The 22,972-nt window shown below is 38.9% G+C and overlaps 1 protein-coding gene across 1 annotated transcript in view; it reads right to left on the bottom strand.

Annotated features, from left to right (window-relative positions):
• Positions 1 to 22,972, bottom strand: part of LOC140324544 (N-acetylated-alpha-linked acidic dipeptidase 2-like) — a gene marked incomplete in the record, with an annotated part of 38,620 nt that overhangs the window by 6,767 nt on the left and 8,881 nt on the right. The window contains 11 exon segments of the mRNA XM_072402537.1: positions 1,983 to 2,247; positions 4,446 to 4,536; positions 5,902 to 5,993; positions 11,420 to 11,487; positions 12,098 to 12,161; positions 13,693 to 13,775; positions 16,591 to 16,710; positions 17,582 to 17,667; positions 18,826 to 18,921; positions 19,639 to 19,732; positions 20,039 to 20,225. Coding sequence (XP_072258638.1) covers positions 1,983 to 2,247; positions 4,446 to 4,536; positions 5,902 to 5,993; positions 11,420 to 11,487; positions 12,098 to 12,161; positions 13,693 to 13,775; positions 16,591 to 16,710; positions 17,582 to 17,667; positions 18,826 to 18,921; positions 19,639 to 19,732; positions 20,039 to 20,225 — 1,246 coding nt within the window.

The following is a 22,972-nucleotide window of genomic DNA, read 5'->3' as shown; positions in this document are numbered from 1 at the left end:
CAGCAGGACAATGGAGATTGCTGGGTATTAAGGGGTAGAAGTGACAACAGACACCATTAAATGTTCCAGCACGATCTGTATGAGTCTTTGTATGAATAGGGGGAGCACTGAAGATACCTCTGGTCCAAGATTAGTTGTGGAAAAACAACAACCACTGGACGATGTTTCCCACCAGCCAATCAATGATACCCATGATAACCTAGAGCTGATGGTGTTTTTTAGTGCAGAAATCATACAAAAAAAGCCACTATGGGAAAACCAACATCTAGAGTCTTTGAAGGTCAAAAAAAAGATATTGGGTGTTGAATATTTGGTAGTTAATATTCATAGTTGTTTCAGTCTCTGGTTTGGTATTTAAGGGAAATCTCTGCAAACTAACAGTCACAGGTCAAATATATTTTTGATATTGGTGTGCAATAAAACCCCAATTCCATTGTTTTATTAAATGTCTCAATTAGTTAAAGCCAAAGTGTTTCAGGGGATTAAAATGATTAGGGTCAACAATACATGGCATAATGGTAAAATCTAATGTCTTTGGGCATCATAAGAAGGTGTGGAGCAGCTGGGATGGAAGTGGAAATATTTCCCAAAGTACAGTTAATGCAACAAGAGCCTTGCTGGAAAGAATGCGTCTCACCAACAGCGGAACACTGTTAGACATTAAGACTTAGCACAAGACCCACTAAAACAAGTGGACGGTTATGGGCACATAAGCAATTCTAGACAAAATAAAATAGAAAGATTTATTTAATATTTGTAGAAATGCAGAAATTAAGTGAACATTTTGCTCCCTATGCTCATTTTCCCATTGCTCCCCTAACTCCCCTGCCTGAAATAAAAAGAAAATAGAGCTATGGGGGAGCATGTTACTTCCGTCTCTTCTATTTTACAATACTTTAGGCTCTATGTACAAATCAGGGAATCTATTACTGCCTTTAAAACACAAGGACCTGGAAGATCTCCACAAGGGAGTCTTTGAGGGAACATCTGATTCTGTTTTATACAAGAGCCCAATGTGTTCAGGTGATGTGCTTATAGAAATTAGTTGATCCAAACTATCAGAAAAGAGTTTATCACAGATACAAAAGTCAAAACATTTAAGGTAAACTTGGTTCTTCATCGGGTCGGTCAATACACTGCCCGGTGCTGGTGATAGCACCACTGATGTCACAAGGATGGGAACAGAGAGAGACCTCTGTGTAATATCTAGATTTCCTTACATTTTAGCGCTACTTTTATCCTAATATTAATATTATTAATATTATTAGTAGTATTATAAATATTAAACAGTATTTATATAGCACCAACGTATTATGCAGCGCTGTACATTAAACAGAGATTGCAAATGACAGATAGATACAGACGGTGATACAGATAGATGGTGACATAGGAGAGGAGGACCCTGTCCAGAAGAGCTTACAATCCTTTTATCTCATTTCAAGGTGGACAGGGGAGGGAACAGAAAGAAAGATCAATATAAACCTATTGTCAGTTCTCAATTCAAGGCAAAGGCAAGTGTAATTCAAGGCAAACAACGAAAAAGATGAAATATTATAAAACACCCCATGTGGTTTGATTGTATTATTCATTGTTGTACAGAGACCGTTGTGTTATTTTGTATTTTATAAAATTTGCATGATTTTTTAACATTGGCACAGTTTTGGCACCTTGAAAACAAAGCAAAATAGAAACAATTGTTCATTCTGTTCTTTGATACACAATGGGCCTGATTTATTAAAGCTCTGCAAGACTGGAGAAGATAAATCATGGGAGAACGTGGGTGATCCAGAAAACCTGGAAAGGATCTGGTCTAAGATTTAAAATATTTGCAAATAGAATATAATTTTTATTAAATCCTTTCCTGGTTTGTTGGATCACCCAGAGTTTTCCTTCTATCTTCTCCAGTCTTAGAGAGCTTTAATAAATCCAACCCAATAAAAAAAAAACTTTCAGTGTCCATCTTTTAGATTGTGACTACTCACCAAAAGACACACCGTAGATCTCCATTTTCTCTTGATGTTTCTTAGCCAAGTTGAAGATGCTGTCGGCATAATTCTTCAGCTCTATACCATAATCCAGGACATTAAAGGGTATAATGGCGGAGTCGGCGAGCTCGTACACCAGGCTTCCCCGTACCTGGGCTACCGCGAGTTGCTTGTTGAACGTTGGATCATAACACTGATTCACCAGCTCAAACGTCTCGTACACGGTGTGGTAGACGGGGTAATTGCTGTATTTGTCTGTTTTCTGAAATGGTAATAAAATTAATTTGTTGAGGATATGTGGGTATTGATGCATAATATTGGATCAGTGTTGGCCATTATTATGTTTCTTATAAAAATGGGATTATATATCTTTTGATAGATTTTGTTGTAATGGAATACAGGTAGTCCCCGTGTTACATACGAGATAGGGACTGTAGGTTTGTTCTTAAGTTGAATTTGTATGTAAGTTGGAACAGGTACATTATTCTAATAAATGCAATTAGGACAGATGTTTGTCTCAACATATTATTATTAATATTATTATTAGGTAGAATGGTGGCAGTTACTATAACAAATCCTCACTGTGAGCTAATAACACACAAAACAAAATAAAAACATTTTTATGGAGCCTAGACATTTATTAACTTCTGGAGCAAGGTGTGCTTTGATATGAAAAAAGAAACAACTGCAGAGTTTGTGTTGGTTAATAAAAAGTTACAAGAGGCTGCAGAAAGAGCTCACCCCCCTAAGTTTACCCACAACCTCAGATGTGTTTAGCTAAAAGATTTCTTCTACAAGTCATGCAAACCGCCCCTCCTCTGTCCTGCACAGGAGGGAGCAGAGAAGCCCTGTTCGTATCTAGGAGGCGTCTGTATGTCGGATGTCCTTAACCCGGGGACTACATATAGTAGAATAACTTGTTTCTGTTCCATATGCTTCCTCCTTAGGTATTTGGAGAAAAACTGGGCTGCTCTTGTATTTGTTCCCCTTCACCCACTGTGTATTTTTAGTTCTGTACTGCAGGGCATTGCAGCAGATACCCTGCACGCCTGGAGCACCCGGTCTCCTACAGGACCCACTGATTGTCTTAGACTTGATCCCTGAACTTCAGGGGGTGCCCATCAGCCCCGCTGTGTTTGATGTGCTGCACACTACTGCTTAGCTTGCTGTCTGAAGCTTAATCCTAGGACTGCAGGTAACAGTGTACTGTAAATTGATAAGTATCTTTAAGTATCCTGTTTAATAATAATAATAATAATAATAATAATAAGTATATGAATGCCATGTTAATTATCTCAGTTATTAGGACAGGCTGTATAAGGTAGTCATGTGCTGTGTTATTCCCTCATAATGGAGTGTTAAGGAGTATTGAAGGGGAGCTCAGACCTGTGTCCGTACAGTACCACCAGTACTACAAGCAAATGCAATGCACAACATACAATTAACTGTCATCTACTGTTCAAATTAAAGCTGATCTATCACCACATGTTTTACTTTATAAAAGGGGTAGATAAACCTTGTATATAAAGTAAAAAGCTTTTTTTTTTGTTTTGATTTTTTTCATTAAAAGTCTAAGCCCCTCCTCTTCTCTCCTTAGCGCTGCAGCGGTAAACCCAGAATGGGAGTGCAGAGTCTCTTGGAATATGTACGTCATGAATCCCAGGAGGCTACTGGCTGCTCCTTTTGTGGATGGTCGAAATTGGGGAGACTTTTAAGTCATTAAAAAAAGAAAGGTGCGAATTTCACGAATGTGCAGTAAGATCGGCACAATTTCTTTTTTTTTTTTTTTACAAATACAGCAGCACACGTCATGCAATCTCACGCATGTACAGTGCGAGATTGGGTGACCTAGGCAGAAGACTCAAGAAGAAGGAAGAAAATGGTGGCACTGACAAAGCAAGAAACCAGTACGAAGGACCATATAGAAAACAGTTCCAGAGGGATCAACGGATCTGTAAAATTAAGGTCAGTGTAATTTTTTTATTTTCATTCTAGTTCCATTTTAAGGTGGATTTCTGCTTAATAGGCATACATAGGGAACATATAGTGGTTTGTATGTGTTGTGTTTTGGGCAGTTCAGTGCACAATCCTGGCAAAACTGACTGCTGGGAATTATGTAACTTCTGCGTGCATGCACAGGAGTTACAACTTTCAGGCCTGGCCAATCAAGATGGCTGAAAATCCCAAACCTGGAGAAAGACTAAGTGGCCAACACTGGCAATTGTTGCCAACAGGCAGGTAAATTTGATTTATTGCTCCTGCTCACTTTTAACTGTAATGTTTGTTGTTCCATAACTCTGAAAGAAGGTCCATCACTTCCCACTAGTGTATTATATTGAAGTACCCCAGCAGGAGGTCCCAGAAACGATCCAAAGCCTCTTCTATCTCCTAAATTTTCGCAGTAGTTGCACCCTCCAAATGTCTACAAGTACCAAATGCCATCACCCACACCCAGCTCACCCGATTTTTCGTGTAACGCGCTCTCCCGGATGCAATCCCCAGACGCTGAAAATATGCTTCAAAGTCACTGCCGGAGCCAAGCTTGTTTATCCTGCACAGATAGAAGTACAGAAACTAATAATTCATTGTAAAGGAGACGAACGAAGACAAGACACGCTCATAAACTGCACTTCTTATAAAACATTATATTAGTTTACTGGCAGCAACCAATCTCTGGGCAAAGTAAAAGAAAAACATATGCAATAGATCTCTGCAACACATGAACATTTCCCTATGTTTTATTCCAATATAAAATTTCCAATTGGTACAGAATTGTTGATCTCCCAGAAATCAATCACTGACAGCACAGTGGTCCCGATTTAATAAAGCTCTCCAAGGCTGGAGAGGATATACTTTCATCAAAGAAGCTGGGAGATCCAGCAAACCTGAAATGGATTTCTTCAAAGTTATTTGCTATTTGTTAGCAGATGTTTTTTTAATCCTGGTGCAGATTCCAGGTTTCCTGGATGAAAGTGTATTTTCTCCAGCCTAGGAGAGCTTTATTAAATCAGGCCCTTTGTCTCTATCTAACTGAAATCCCATGAATTGTTCTCAGCCCTGCCTGGGATCTCCCCTTCTGGTATATAGAACTCTCCCTCTATCCCCATTTCCCTTGACCTTTCCACAAGAATACATCACTTTCTTTCCTACCCAAGCAATGTTGCTGCCCTTATGACTAAAATGTTCCTTATACTTTGGGTCTAGTTTAATAAAGCCCCCCCAAAAACTGGAGAAGATAGATTATCCTGGGAGAACCTTAGTGATCCATCACACCTGGAATGGATTTCTTAAAATCTTTTGCTATTATTTAGCAAATGTTTTCAATCCTGATCAGATCCGCTCTAGGTTAATGGGTCACCTATGTTCTCTTCAGTCTTGGAGACCTTTAATAAATCAGGCCCATTATGTAGGAGAGGGGCTCTAGGGAGATATAGTTCTGGGACACGTCTAAGTCAACATGAACAACCATATATTGCCCTGTTGATCCTATTATCTAGCTGTTGCCCCTGCAAGATTTTTTTCTACCCTGGTGATGATTTCACAGGGTGTAATCAAAGATATTAATCACTACAGGAACAAAGTAAATAAAAAATGATAAGAAATGCTCTACATGGGAAGATAAATTTGGGAACAATTTGGGTCTTGACTTTATTATGTATTTTTATCATTTTTATAAACTATTTTCATTGTCTTCTTGCACATAAACCAAAAAAATTTAAACGAGCATTAAGCGAGTACAAAAAAAAAAAACCTTGGCTAACACAGCTAACAGAAGGCACATTACATTGCCTGTGTTTAGGAAGAACTTTTTATATTAAAAGTTTAAAAAGAAAAACAGGTTCTCTTTATCGGGAGGACAAAACTCTGATGGCGAGTGATATTTGTAACCATTAGGGTAGAAACCACAACACTTTACCTTGGCAGCTCTGTACTCTGTGTAGAAGGATCTTTGCTCAGCCAGCTTTCATACAAAGTTTTGTCTTCAAAACCTTCGTCAGGGCTGGATATCTGGAAAGGAGAATGTGCAATGATAACCAGACAAGGAGAATGAAAAAGAACAATCCTTACAGAACTCCAGGCGTTTTATTTTGGATTTAGGGAGAACAGGTTAAGTTGTTATATTGTATGTTTCTTAAATTTGCATTTTTACCCAACAAGATCAAGTCAAGCCAATGGATGGTCCAACCAAATTGAATTATCCATTTCATATGCAAAGCACTGAGCTGTTCAATGTTTCTGGGAATGATAAATCATTCAGCCTTGATAAAGGGGTCCTGTAGGATCCATAAATGTTGGATATTGTACCATGAAGACAATGTTAGTTTAATAAAAGCCCTTCTACACCAAAAGAGATGACCAATTGAAGAATCATACTGAATGGTGCCATGCTTTTTTGGATCCGATCCGGCCTCTGTTTTGTAGATACTATTTTAGCTCACTTGCTAACGATGAGTACTTGCCAGAAAGGTCTGCTCACTGTAATTACATTATCAGAGCATATATAAAACTGGACCAAATGTTACCTGGTACATGCTACTAGTTCCAAGATTGCACTGACAACGAGTTGGCTTCACGCCATCAATTGGGCACCGATTATCATAATCCCTGCTTTTGTGATTACCGGAACAGCCGCTAAAATGATCACAAAGTCTGAAGTCTACCACTGAACTCTACCACTGGCAATCATTGGGATACTTTTTCAGGTTTTTGTTGTGGTTGAATATTTTGCATTGCACCAAATACCAACAAACCGTGAATAGGTGTTGGCTACTACCAAGGTCATAAAACTCAAAGTGCTATCTTCCCGTAGCAGTGGGGAATCTTTTCCTATAAAATACTGGATCCAACACAAGTGTTTCTTCCGCTCCTGGAGCACATGTGTACACTATTCCCTGAATTCATTGCACCAATCTTGGTACCAATCATGGTACTGGCACCGATCTTCCTACTGTTATTCCCTTCACTAAATCTGAACTGTGTGACCGAGTAACCATGACGAGTTGGCAGTATGGCTCAAAAGATAAAACTCAAAGCCTTCAGTGTACATCACAATGGACAAGGCTTCTATGGATGACAAAACAAATAGGTGATTCTGTGTTGCTTTACCACATGAATTGGAAGGTACAGGATTATATCACTTGGTACGGGCTGCATTTATGAAATCCTAAACCTATTGATTGTAGATGAGCAATGTGTCCAGCATGCCAAGGCAGATGCCATAAGGAATGGTGAAACCTTCTAGTGCATAGTACTTATGGAAGAATACACCCTCATATATATATATATATATATATATATATATATATGCCACTGGTCACATGATTCATGCTTTTTTTTTTACTTTTTCCTGTGCATAAGTAATTGACAATAACCAGTTAAAAATACAAGAAACAAATTTGCAAAAAAAACACTTATTAGTAACAAAAAAGCAAACATTTATAATCTCCAGGCCTATGTTGTGGAGATATGAAGGAGTCTGTTCATGAGGTTAGATTTAGCTGTATATGTGTATCCTAATGCTTGTACACAACAAAGTTACATTACAAGCCCTGGAATTGGACTTCACACCTGAATCAAGCAATATTGCATGACGCTTCCCTGTGCTACTTAACAAGTGGAAATGGCGGGGGGGGGGGTACTAAGGAGCATCAGAACCAAAACAGCACCTACCACTAGGTGGCACCATGCACAATTCATCTAGGTTCCTTATACATATGCTTGTATTCAATAGATATGAACCATGTGAGTGCCGGTGGACCTTTTCCATTACACTATAGGGTTGATTTACTAGAGGATTTCAGGCTGGTTGCTCCACAGCGTGGTTCATAATAACTGGGTTGCAATACCATATAGTAAAGCAAAAAGAAAAAAATGAATTACTTCTGCCATAGTTTTTCAGTGCATTGCAACATTTTGTGTTCTGCTTCAGTACGTTGTAACGTAGGTGCACTCTGCAAATGTATTTGGGTGCTTTTTAAAATTAATTTAATTGCACCGTGCCAGATGCAATTCTGCAAGGAGATGGTGAATTGCCCTAATGGGGAACAACTGAAAGAGACAACAAATACTAAATAAAAGCAAACATTACATTTATATGAATATGGCCAACTGATTCATCAAAAGTGTAAATTCAACTTAAAATAGATTTTGACTTTTTAGGGCAGTTCTCAACCAGGGTTCACCATTAGACCCTATGGCTTTTAAGCAGTTGAGATTTATCATTTGATTTCAGTTGTCAGTCTCATAAATTTCTGGGGAAGCTAAATTGCGAAACGCGTTGAAATTGAAGCGCCATGTATAATACCTGTATGAATATATATTAGTGGAAACATTTCTAGATACATCACATTTTTTTAATGTTTAACTAAATTAATTGTTTTTCATGTAGATTCAATTTTTAAAAAGCGCCTTAAAAGCCCATACATGTTGAAATTTATATACAAGCCTTTAAAGAAGTCTTTCTCAAACTTTTTTCCACAAAGGAAAACCCTTAGCCAAAATTATTGAATTGTTGGTCATTGTCAAGAATGCCCCCTTACAGTGGTGATCAGGGAAGAAGAAAAGCTGATACACCATTGGTGCCGTTGAACCTGGAACCAAGCAGGCACTACAACAGAAAGCCAAATATCCAAAGCTCAAAGAACCCCTAACATCCTCTGGAGATACCCTAAGGCTCCATGGGACCCTGGTTGAGCATGGCTTCTCTAATGCACCCTATAGTTTGTGTAACAGCTCCATATTGGAGCTGAACGTTGTACTGGAGCCATAGGTTTCAAAAAGCAAATTGAAGCTTATGTTATAGTCTGCTGTACACCCTGCTCAATTACATCCTAAAATCTTTATATACCGAGCCTTAATGTCTACACCTGTCCTAGAACCAAAGCTAATATAATAAAATACTAAAAAGTTTTGCTCCTTCAATTGTTGTTAAAAAAAATCAATGTTTCCATGCTCCTTTCATTTTTCTGATAACAGCTCCTCTAACCAGCCATAAAACTAAAAATGTTGCACTCAGAAATAATTCAGTTCTTTAGAGCAGACACAATGTTGTTATAACATAAACTCAATGTAATGCTCTCTGCAGGGAAACCCTCATAAACAAGTCAGGCTGCTCATAATTAACAATGTGGTGCAACAGTGCCACCCAATGGATAAATGTAATATTACACCCACCCATCTACATCATAGAACAGGGGTGTCAAACTCAAATACACAGAGGGCCAAAATTGAAAACTTGCACAAAGTCGCAGGGCAAACTTAAAGTTTATATAAAACCTTTTCATATGGAAACAAAGAGGTTTTGCTTAAAATTCAATCTGGAACAAGTCTATAATATAGAAATAGCACCGCTACTACAATTCCCTGCATCTATAAAACAGTCAAATGCGGGGCCACGCACAGGCAGAGAGGCCGCTGGTCTATAGGCAGTCGCAAGTGATGCCGGGAATTGTAGTAGCAGCACTATTTCAATGCAGCGCCGGGCCTGCTGCAATTCATATTTAGAATTCCTTTTGGGGGCCAGATTTGGCCCTCGGGCCAGAGTTTGACACCCTTGTCATAGAGGAAAAACCCTCTATTAATGTTCCTCTAACATGTCAGCTATAAATATCATTGCTTGATTGAGTTTACATTTGGATTGCAAGTGTTTGGCTGAGATTCATATGACCCACGTCATTATTTAGTTTATGATATGCTTTTTGGTTTTCCATATACAGAATGTGTATTGCTAAAACATCACCAGTCATTATATAGGGATGTTAAAAGAAGGCACAAATCCATCAAGTTCAACCAATATAAAAATGAACAAATACATTGAAACCTGCCTACAATCTGCATTGCACTATATAGGTTGTTTACCCAGATGCAATAAATGCAAATCAACCCTGGTGCTGCTACATGAGATGTTACAAAAGAATTCCCCTCACCAATTTAAAAAAAATGACAATCTAGATCTAGATGTGATATTCCATTTTGGAGCCTGGAAGAACAAACTCTTTTGGTAACAACTGTGTAGATGTAATTACAGTACAGGGAAGAGAATGAAGTTGTCAAGACTGCAGACAGAGGCCGACTCGGCCCCTGAACTCCTTAAACCCTCAGCGTTTTCTCAGTGCAAGGAGCGCAAACATTTGTCATCTCATAGACCGGATCCTAGCAGTTGTCCTTGTGTTGCTGTGATTGTGTCAGATATAATTCATCAACAGGACAGAGGTGGGAACTGTACCAAGGAGTGATAAGATTCAGAAATGTTCTAAAGGGGTCCAATCATAGAGAGGTCAGAAAGTTCACCCAATATGTTATGAAAGTGGACCTTTGGTGTCACAGAGGATGGCGGTTCCACTTACAATTTAAGTGCAAATCCGTTTATGGATGTATTCATATGATTGAATCTAGTTTTTGGAGATAATTATTTATTATCACTCCATAATAGAGTGAGTATTACCAATAATATCTGGAGAAGTACTGAATATCGTTGTGGAGAAAATATATGGGACACCGCCATCTCTGTGTGTTGCGATTTTAATTCTGCCTTTTGCCTTCCTTCATACCAAGAGAGTAAGCATACCGGTGAATGTAACATCCTTTGTGCTGATACACCTACTAGCTGTACCAATTGCATCCCTGAGGAAGTGGACACAGTCAGCGAAACGCGTAGGATGATCTCATAATATGTAATCTGTACAATGTATCTAGCCCATGTATGCTAACAATGTTGATTAACTCTTTCTGAAACTTGGTATAAGGGAATAGGCATGTATATTTTTTACCTGTAGTTTCTTAATGAAGGAAATAAAAGGTATATTATACTTTTTTTTAAACCAACTGCCTTTAAAGTCCTGTATTTTCTTATTCTTGTATTCTTCAATGAAAGTGGATCTAGTTCTGAAAAAGAAAGGTCCAGGTGTGACCCCCTGGCTAAAGCCCTGAATACAGAAACACCTTGGGGGGGGGTCACTGCAGTGTATGTGGTTGTATAGAATGTACATGGTTCACTGGTTACAATATAATCTGACCTCTCTGCAATAAAAATTACGATTTCTAAATATCACAAAGAACAACATTAAAAACCTTCCAAACTTTTCTATATCTAAATAAAAAAAACACCAAAATCTTCAAAAATTACATCCAAACAAAAATGTCATATCTTGCTGCTCCGCAGTCCTTGGATAAGGTGTCTGCATTAATTTTCTTTTTGCTTTATATTCACATTGATGACAACTCAGTCACTGTATTGTATGTAAGGAGGAGCCACGTTGTCACCCTAGGCTGCTCACTCCTGATTGGACATGAGAACACCTCCTACTTTCCTAATATTAATAGAGCAGCTATCCTCAACCATTTTTGCACCATGGACCGTTGCAAAGATGACAAATTTTCCGCAGATCAGGAGGAAAGTGTCCTTGTCAAGATTATAATAAAGAGACCCAACTTACTTCCTTAGTGAGCTCATAAACCAGCTGGTACAGCAGAGGGGTGCAGTCCACTCTCAAGGTGTAGTTACCTGCAAAGCAAATTACATTTTATTATAGAGAATCTCTTTAGAAGAAAATTCTTTAGAAGAAAATTCCTTTATGAGAAACTTCAAATTCATTCCTGATCGGTCCCTCTTCAATCTGTCAAGGCAGATCGATGGACAATGTCAGGAGACCATTGTACACAATTTCCACCAGATTTTCCCTGGACTTTTGTCTGAGAAAAGCACAACTATCCACCTTGGGTGACAATCATGCAAAAGATGTACAAAGCCTGGGTACAGTTACGGGTAGTTTATGGTGTGGTTGCAGGTGACCATGCCTCCGGCAACACATTCAAGGCATTTTGCCTACTCATCTGTGAGAATGGTTGGCTGTGGTGGCCGGTAGTCCGCCAATCACCCACCAAAGCTACTAAAGCATTTACCATTTATAATGAGCATAGCCAGGGCTGGATGGGTAATTAAACCCCCCTGGGAACAACTCTTCATCCATTTAATTGAACATATAGCGGAGGAGTTCTTTTAGGCCGAGTGGTGCTCTGGTTGGTGTAGGAGGTAGGGAAGGTAAATATTTAATTGCATCGCACTTGGTGCATCCTTATCAGAGGACACTGAAGAGACATACAAATAATCTCACCTTCTATGGATGAGTCTGAATTGATATAAGCGACTGCTCTCTCTTGTAGAATTTTAGCATTTTCCTTTAAAAAAAACAAAAACAAAAAAGTATCAAATGTAAGATAAAATGGAATTGTATATTGTGCTAATGTATAAACATAAAATGTGATATGGTTGGATTGTATAATGTGCCATACTGTCATGATATAATGAACTCTGATGGCATTGTATAATGTGCTGTACTGTCATGATGTAATGTATTCTGATAGCATTGTTTATTGTGTTGTACTGTCATGATAGGAAGTACTCTAATAGAATTATATAATGTGCCATACTGTCATGATATAATGTATTCTGGTGGCATTGTATAACATGCCGTACAGTCTTGATGTAATGTATTCTGATTGCATTATATAATGTGCCGTAATGTCATGATATAATGTACTCTGACGGCATTGTATACCGTGCGTACTGTCATAATATAATGTAGTCCAATGGCATTGTATAATGTGCCATACTATCATGATATAATGCACTCTGATAGCATTGTATAATGTGTTGTACTGTCATGATATGAAGTACTCTAATAGCATTGTATAATGTGCCATACTGTCATGATATAATGTATTCTGATGGCATTGTCTAAGCAGGGGTCAGCAAACTTTTTTTGCTACTAGGCCATTTTAGGAGGTCAAGAAGGCACACAAGGCCGGACTCTCTCTCGAGTCAAGCGCTGATGGCTCCCCCCCTCAACAGGAACGCCCCTGAAGGGAATTTCCTCTCCTCCGCAATGCATACGGAGGATAGGGAACGCCCCTGAAAGGTAATCCCTCTCCTCTGCAATGCATACGCAGGCGAGGGAATGTCCCCTTACCCCGGCGGTAGAAGTGTTAACGCCAGACGCGGTAAATAGGGAAGGGAGGGATAACAAGGAGGCTCAAGCGCCGCATGTGGCTCCAGAGCTGCGGGTAACCAACCTTTGCCAGCCGGGATTAGGCCGGATCGACCAGGGGGGCATTAGGCTGGAACGGACTACTGGCTAGGCCATATCTGGCCTAAAGGCCGGAATTTGCCTACCCCTGGTCTAATGTGCAATACTGTCATGATATAACGTACTATGATGGCATTGTATAATGTGCCATACTGTCATGATATAATGTACTCTGATGGTGTTGTATAATGTGCCATACTGTCACGATATGATGTACACTGATGGTGTTGTATAATCTTCCGTACTGTCACAATATGATGTACTCAGATGGCATTGTATCATGTGCCATAATGACATGATAAAATGTACTCGGATGGCATTGTATAATGTGCCATACTGTCTTGATATAATGTGTTCTGATAGCATTGTATAATATGCCGTACTGTTATGATATAATTTACTCTGATGGCATTGTAGCATTGTATAATATGCCGTACTGTCACGATATGATGTATTCTGATGACGTATTCACAATGTGTCGTACTGTCATAATAAAATGTACTCTGATGGCACTGTATATTGTGTCATGATATGTTGTACTGTTGTGGTATTGTAGAATTTGTTATAGTGTGTTGTATACTTGTGCCACCTTTTGCTATAGCCAGTACACCTGTCAACCTCACCTCTGCCCATTCCGTTGATCCCAAAAGTCCAAACTCTTCTGCATCCCAACTGGCAAAAATAATTGTCCGTCTGGGCCTCCAACCTGAAAGAAGATAAATGTTAGCTGTGGACAGGACTGCCCAGATAAGATAATAAAACAACAAATGAATGGAGACTGAAGGAGATGGAAGGAAAACTCTTTCTGTACATGCCCGAAATTGGGCATGTGCAAAAAGGGAAACGCCCAAAGCCTCCTGGGATACAGGCCATATTCATCCCAGGAGACTCAGGGTTTTCCATTTAGTCTTTACCACCCTTTTATATAATGTTAAAATTATCATGATAAGCCCTCAACTCTAATAATGTTTCAGAAGGCAGGAGTGTATTATATAATTTACACAAGAACATCTTGAGAACAATTCTCCTGTGGTGTGGCCTTATTATAAACCAAGATTCTTTCCGGGTCAAAAAAAAACTTGGTTTATATTTGAGTATATAAATATGTGTGTGTTGGGATGTGGCTGAGGACGAATGACAAAGAGTGGGAATTAATAAGGGTTGGTGGATATACAATCATACGGTAGATGGAAACAGATGGCAAAAATTATTTCCAGCATCATGCAATTCAATAAAGCCTGACTGTGTCAATACAACGCAATACATTACGTTACATCAAACACATTCATCACACTAGTTTTATTTAGTATTCATTTTGTCAGACAACCATACTGAATGAATTGGTGTACATTTGCCTGGGGTTCAGTTTTAAAGAATAGCAGCAGGTAAGAATACGTATGCCTATTCAGATGTCATGTGTTTTGAGCATACGTATAATAATAACACTGCTTCTGTCCGTTCTCTTAGGTGTTCTCTGTTCTTGTTTTTACAGCAATCAGTATTACTGCTGTGCAAAATTATAATTACCTCCAAAACTATAATTATGCCTTACTTTCAAGAAGAACAAAGGAAGGAAAAGTGTCACAAATATCAACTGGGTTTACTCAATATAACTTTAAAGGGCAATGATAATAAAAACATAACGAAAACCTAAACAAGCCATTCAGAAATGATCAACAGACACAACTATTAAAAATTTGAAATCTAGTATAAGAAAATATTGGGAAAATATAAGTAGGGTGTGTATTGTATTACTAGAATCTAAGTTTGTATAATTCCTACAGATCTATGTTGTAATCCAGTATGAAATGTTGCATCTGCAATGTAGACCAATCTCTGCTTTTCTTTCTGACTGGTCTGGTATCCACCCCCTTCTCTCATTACTTGAAAGCAGCTTATACTAGGGATCCTAGGTCCATTCTACAGTTTTGGCCATACAGATTATATACTGCACAGCAATGATGTCACTGCTACTTTTACAAGGTAATATTTGGGTGTGCAAAGGCATTTTGTTGGTGGATTTATATTCTTTATGGAAATTAAGGAATACATCTGAGAGGGCTATAGAAAAATTATCCTATTTATCTTTTTTAAAAAAAAAAAAATTATCATTGTTATCCACATCATCATCATCCACCACCATTTCATCATCATCATCCATAATATCATCATCATCCACCATAATCCACATCATCATAAACCGCCTCCATCATCATCATCCACCACCATTTCACCATCATCATCATCCACCATATCATTATCATCATCCACCATAATCTACATCATCATCATCCACCACTATTTCATCATCATCATCCACCATATCATCATCATCCACCATAATCCACATCATCATCCACCACCTCCATCATCATCATCATCATCCACCACCATTTCATCATCATCATCCACCATATCATCATCATCCACCATATTCCACATTATCATCCATCACCTTCATCACCATCATCATCATCCACCACCATTTCATCATTATCATCATCAGCATCCACCATAATCCACATCATTATCCACCACCTCCATCATTATCATCATCCACCACCATTTCATCATCATTCCCCACTATCTCATTATCATCATCCACCACTACCATTATCATCATCATCCACAACATCTACATAGTCATCATCATCATCATCATCATAAATGGGGAACATAATATTTATAATATATCGAGATAATACATTTATTGAAATATACCAAAATGATTAATATTATCAGAACAAAACACACTAGTGGTGGTCACCCTGTAGATATTGCGAGTCTCAAATGTGGCCCCTGACACTACCAGAGGGCTGCAGATATTATATTGTGAATGTATTATTGTGGATACAGCAGAAGTGATGTAGGAGATGAAAAACTGAAGACAAGGGGTCTGATTTATTAAAGCTCTCCAAGACTGGAGAAGTTAGACTATTTTGGGAGAACCTGTATGATCCAGCAAAGCTAGAACGGATCTGTTTTTTCCAGCTAATAGCAAAGGATTTAAAGAAATACATTCCAGGTTGTTGGATCACCCAAGTTCGCCCATGACAGCCTACCTTCACCAGTCTTGAAGAGCTTTAATCAGGCTCATAATGTAGTAGACGGTCAGAGACTGAATAAATGGCGTAGAAAAAGGTCAGAGACTGAAGATAGGGTGTAGGAAATCACCAAAGACTGGACAAATGGTGTAGGCTTCTATATTTGAGCCTCACACCCCCCCCTTAAAAGAGGTATGGACAACAGGGCAAAAAATGGTAAAACCAAATATGTTGTGTCCCATTCATCCAGACCTGGACATATCAAAATACATACAGGATATTGATATTGGGTATACTGACCGGTAACCCAAATAAAATGGTCATCACAATTCCGGCACATTGATTTGTATTGTGTTGGAATCAATCCACCATCAAGACTGTGAGAAGAACATCCACAAAACTTTTTTGCTAAACCGACAAGCTCTGCACTGATTTCAGCAAAACATATTCTAAGTCACAAAGTTACCGGGACCTTACCTTCCTTTACTTTTTTGCCGAAACTTCTTGCAACTTCCTGCAGAACGGCTGCTCCAGTAGTTGGATCTATCCCACCAAACACCCAGGAATCCCGATGGCCTCCCAAAATGATATAACGATCTACAGGAACATAAAATGGGTAAAACCTGTAGTGGGTCTGGACCGAAATTTTGGGTTCTTGGATTGATTTAATAGCAGTCAAGTACAGTTTAGCAATGTTGATACCATAATATCCATCACCATATAAAAATACTTTTGTAGCTTTTCTCAACCAGGTTTCTGTGGAACCCGAGAGTTCCTCCAGTGGCTGCTGGAGGTTCTTCAAACATTGGCTGATTGACCTCCTGCATAGTTATTGACTATAATGATGTTTTTAGGTCTATAAAGGTGATATTTTAGACACCACTGCATTCTTTCCACTGGCCACTAATTTGGAAGCTTTTAGAAGCTTTTTTTCCCATTGAACCTCCAAAAATTGGTTTTAGTAAGGGTTCTAGAACACCTAAAAAATATTTCAAGGGTTCCTCAGAGGTAAAAAAATTGAGAAAGGCTGGACTAAAACTTGCAACAAATGCTTACCTGCTTACATTAAGTCCCAGCCTTTTGTTAGAAATGATTAGTAAGGTGCTCATAGACACAGGAAGATGGTGGACAATCCAATCACACTCTGACCACCCTCCATCAATTGTGGGGTAAAAAAAAAAACCCTAAACAGGGCATTCAGCTCAGATCATAAAATACATTGTTTTTTTTAATGCAGAAGTGTTCTAGCTGGCAAACCAATGTATGCCCCCTATAGCCATCAACTCTTTTGGGCCAATGTCACCCATGCCTGAACTCTAAACCAATGAGCTTTAGTAATTATTCACTATTTCACACGCAATATTCAGGCTTGACATATATGGTATCTATTAACAAATGTGAATTATATTCTGTTCAATAAAATTGTAAGATGTTAACTAAAGTAATTCTTTTTATCTGAGGCTCATACCTGGTTCTACTGCTCCTCGTATGGTACCAATGACATCATAAATCCTTGTGACTTCATTGTTGGTGTAAACGTGCATCTTCACTTGTCTGTGATAGTTAAAGGGAACAATTATTATTTTATTATGATACATATGATTCATTTTGTTTCTCTAGAGTAGGGATGTGCAACTGCAGTCTTTGAAGGCCACATACAGGCTAGGGTTTTAATTATTTGACCCCTTGTATACCACTTTTTACAAAGTCTGATCTTGGCCCTCTAGGACTGGAGTTGGACACTGATGTTCAAAGTGATTGCCAACTGTTCCTTTTGTAGTCAGCAATGGCTGGCTGACCTCTTGGCTAATGGAGCAAAGTTTAATGGTCAATCGGAGCAAAGCCAAATACATGGAACCTGGGGCTTTGTCTATCCCTATTTTCCAACCTGGATGGGAATGTCTAATGTTTGTGTTGGGCAGGTAAATAGAAAAAGTTATATATTATGTAGTTCTCTGTGCAGTCTACAGGTGGAGCTCTAGTCTTCTTTTCATATCATAATTGTGATTACTTTTCAGCTGTGCTGAATAAAGCGTGCTATTTGCAGAACTGGAATAAACCTAAATCAGAGGATTCTATCAGACAAAGTGAGCTGCAAAGCAAGCTGCTCTGCACTGCTGCCTTTTTAGCTAAACAATAATGCACTGGAAACCGTTTGTCGTCCATTAAATGTGTTCTTGTAAAACAAATGCTGCGAATAAAGTAGGTGGCACTATTCATCTTCCATATAATTATGTTCATCTGGTTTTAGGTTACCCTTTTCCGCACTGCACAACCGGGGAGACCATGCTACTCATTCTCGAGTCTGAATGACCAATTGCTGAATCACCTTCCTGCGAACTGGATTGCTGGAAGAAGCTAATTTATTGTCCATTGAACAAGCTGCAGGTAGTGTGGTAGCATATGAAGCTGTACTCCTGAATCAGGTACCTTCCAAGCTGTGCAGTGTGATAGAGGGGTGTAAATCTAAAGCTTATATGCACAGATTAAGAAAAAACCTTTAGCAGATAAAACATTTTACATATATGTATCCAAGCTGTGCATCTGGAGTTATACCATACGTCTAATAAACACTTTATAGTGTATCTTTGATCCAATGGTAAGATATCTCTAATATGACCCTGCTTCAGTTTAAAATATTATTTCTTTTGATTTTTTTTTCTTATTTCTTATTTCTTTTGTTTTATTTCTTTTTCTTTTGATTTGTGTTACCTTTTTGAATAGTTGCTCACAAATCCAGGTCCAATATTATAGGAGATGTTAAGATTTCCTTTCCATGAGTTTGGTGGTGCTGGTCCTCCCATAAGCCTGTATAAAGAAAAGGAATTAGTAGATGTCATTGGGCAGTACGATTATAGTGTAGAGGGCAGAAGAGGCAGCATGTACATGAAAATATGACCATGTGATGCCCCATTGTTATACAGTCGCCATACCCTATTATAATGTTGCAATGTGATACCCCATTATATTTTAGACATGTGATAACCCATTGTCATATAGTCATGTCATACCCCAATATATTGTTGCCATGTGATGCCCTATTATAATATCGTCGTGGTTCTTGGGAAATGGACTTTATTATATTTACTGCCAACATTGCAACCCATTTTCCAACATACTTTACATGCATTCTGAGTAGTGCAAACATCAGGAAAAAAATAATAAAAGGGATTAAAGGATGCCAATTTTTATCAAAAATTGCTCCCTTTGCAAGAAGAAGGCTGAACATATAAAGGAAGAAAGCCTAACTGACATCACTCAAGATGCATCTGCCTAGACTGACCAGTTGCAATGGCAATGGTCTTCATGCTGTCTGACAATGTCTGAGCCCAATAGCCCGATAGACTTCTATGGGATCGTCTCTGATCATCTCAGAACTTGGGTCATTGCTCCATGTATGTCTACAGGGCTGTAATGCCAGAACAGTAAGGACTTTAACTGCTGGATGAACTACATTCACTTTACATTACTGGGTTAAATAACTTTTTGTTAAGAAAGATTTGCTTTAACTGAAATCAGACCTACCTGAGGATCTTTTCTGCATCATGGTAACCTATAGGATGGACAGGAATGCTGGGAATTCCCACTCCTTCATCAGCATTGTATCTGTACATAAACTCTGAGTGGCAGAAAAAAAGATAAGGAAGATAATTTGAATTATGAAAATGGCATAATCTTGTATAAAGGCCAATATTTGTACAGCAATAATCATAGGCACGCTGCCTTCTTCAGGCTGTAGGGGCATCTGCAGGCCAAAGAGATTCATTTATAAATGAATCTACAGATTGCACTTGACTGGTCACAGCAGGAGATTGCAAATTATACTTTATATTTCTTTTTGATTTTTTTAAATGCTTTCTAGTAATATATTTTTTTTTACAAATAAGTAACTTTGTTTCTTTTTCATACACTGTGTTTTACCAACCTTTTGCAGGATAACCAGGAGTTAGAGGGTCTCCAGCACCATTCAGATTCAGCACATTTCCTCTCTGGGCTGCACCACCAGGTAGGTTCCAGCCTTCTGGATAGGGTTTAACACCAGGAGCGCAGTAATCAGCCGGATCAGAAAACAGGATAAGCCCTTTGGCACCGGCCAACATAGCATTTTTTACCTGTAAGGAGGAAAACAATAATGAAACCGATGCAGGCTACAGCCAGACTTATGGCAATGCAAAGAGCCGTGGTGGTATGCAAATGTGTGCTCAACCAAAGCATCTGATCAGAAATCATATTTCACCCACTCCACAGTATAACAATAAATGAGTTATTGGCCACTTTCTTTGATCTTACAAAAAGAGAAGGGAAATATAAAAAAAAACTGTTATCACATGATCCACAAAGTCATGTGACCCGTGACAAGTTATCAGTCCTAGAAGCATTGTTTTTTTTTCCCAACTTTAGTAGGGAACTTTTCTATCTTAGACTAAATTTACCTAAAAGAGGTGTGAAATCGTGTGATTTAGAATCCACTGCTAATCCTTAATGTACATGGGTCTACATGGTTCATTCTACTTCTACGTGCTCCATTGGCATCATCTTCTTTTGGTCTTCCTTTGGGCCCCTTCTTTTGGGGTCTTTGGAGGTTTTGCTATAATGTGCAAGTGCGCTTTAGAATTGAGTGAGCCCTCCTATAAGGTCCAAGCTCCCTCTAGGTGCAGAGTTCGCACCATTATCTCCTGCTCTTCCTATGGGTCCCTTCCTTTGGGGTCTTCGCAGATCTTGCCATAATGTGCAAGCATTCTCTAGTAATGAGTGAGCCCTCCTACAAGGTCCAAGCTCCCTGTAGTTGGTCTGTTGGCACATCTTCCCTTGGTCTTCCTACGGGTCCCTTTCTATGGGGTCTTCGCAAGTCTTGCCATAATGTGCAAGCATTCTCTAGTATTGAGTGAACCCAACTACAAGGTCCAAGCTCCCTCTAGTTACTCAGTTGGCACCATCATCTCTAGGTCTTCCTATGGGACCAAAGTCTTCCGTTTTTAGCAATAAGGTAGCCAGTGACATTGTATTACAATATCAATGACATTTCATATGTGGTCACCCCATAACGTTGACTTTAGATACCCACAAGAACTCCTAAGGAAATGTTAACTTTCTCATCAGTGTCCAAACTAGGGAAAGTCATAATTTTTGTTTGTCTCCATGACCATTTTTTCCAGTACAGAAGGTGTCACAGGAACACAACATGCCTGTACTATTGACAATTGCGCCTAGCATTGGCTTTCTCCTAATTTTAAAGAAATGTTCCTTTATTTTCTGTAGTATCCCTGGAAAAAGAATTGAAGATGCACATAAATTAGTCTTAAAGTGTCATTAGGACAACACCATGAGTACAGCTCGAAAATTCCAGGGGCAGCTAAGATACAAGTGAACAATGAGCTGACTGATCTTGTCCTCCCATCTGTGAACTGTCGAGTGAGATGTTACAGTTGGTGGACCTCAGAAGATCATTAACAGAAGATCTCACCAGTAATTAGTAGGGAAGGAATAATTACATCATGACAGACTTGTGTTCAAGTTGTCAAGAAGGTCAGTTGGTGAGAAGTTTCACCTGGTGGGAAGTCAAAGATGTAGCACAAGAAAAATACTCTCAGATACACTTTAAACCAGTTCATTGGGGGAGGTAACTAGATATATTAACCGTGGGATTTCCATGCATTCCAGAAATAACTGTTTATGAGGGAGTTACTACACATTTAGCAGAGGATTCGATAGAAAAACAAGTAGTTTTAGGGCTGAGCCATCATTTTCAACTTTAGGCTGAGACATCACTTAATCAGAACACTTAATCAGGACATTGTTCTGCAGACCAGTGAAATATTCTTCAAAGACCTAGTAGACCAGGATGAGACCTATTAGACAAGATCATTGTTTAGGATCCTACTAGACCATTATCCTAGAGTCGAGAAGGCGTGTTCCACTGTTCTGGACCCTAGTAGAACAGGGTGCAATTGTTCTGGATTCTCACAGACCAGCACACCATTATTTTGGGATCCAGATAACCAGTGTTTATACTTCTAGGGCCTAGTGGAACAAGGTCTCATTGTTCTGCGATCTAGAGGACCTATTTGCCATAGTTTTGGATACTATTGGACCAATATTCTAGTGTCCACTGTTCTGGGGCCTAGTGCAACAGGGTGCCGTTGTTCCCAATCCTCTTGGACCAGCATACCATTATTCTGGGATCCAGAGAACCAGTGTTACATTGTCTTGAGACCTAGTGAAACAAGGTGCCATTGCTCTGCATCCTCATAGACCAGATTACCAATATTATGTGTTCCAGATAAACAGTATTCCATTGTCTTGGGGCCTAGTAGAAAAAGTTTTCATTGGTCTGGGGACCAGCACACCAGTGTGCCATTGTTCTGCGGCCTGGTGAAACAAGATACTATTGTTCTGAGACCCAAATGGCCAGTGTGTATTTGTTTTGGTGTGCCATTATGCTTTTGTTCTTGGGTCCAGAGGACCATTGTGCCATTGTTTTGGGCCCAGTATACCAGCATACCATTGCTCTGGGGCACAGAATACCACTGGCAAACTTTTTATAGATCCAGAGGACCATGTTTTTATAATACTGGCACCCTACGGGCTATGTTCTGTTGTGGGCTGGACCTGGAACCTTGCATACAAGAATAACGTTCTTTTGGTTATTGAAAAGCCAGTACTATCTTGAAAATAAAAAAAAAAAATTGCCTAGTTGGCACACTGACTCATAAACTACAATGCCTTACCTCTGGGTCATAAACTATTAGTTTCAAATCAACAGATTGGCTGTAATCTATAAATCTGGTGAAAGCCTATTATATAATAAATTACAGTGCACAAAGGAATGAATGTTCTGAATTGCTGCTACGATATAAAC

The sequence above is a fragment of the Pyxicephalus adspersus genome, chromosome 1, assembly GCF_032062135.1.
Source record: "Pyxicephalus adspersus chromosome 1, UCB_Pads_2.0, whole genome shotgun sequence".
Classification (NCBI taxonomy): Eukaryota; Metazoa; Chordata; class Amphibia; order Anura; family Pyxicephalidae; genus Pyxicephalus; species Pyxicephalus adspersus.
Note: the sequence above shows the minus strand (reverse complement) of the source record. Positions and strands in the feature narration are given on the sequence as shown.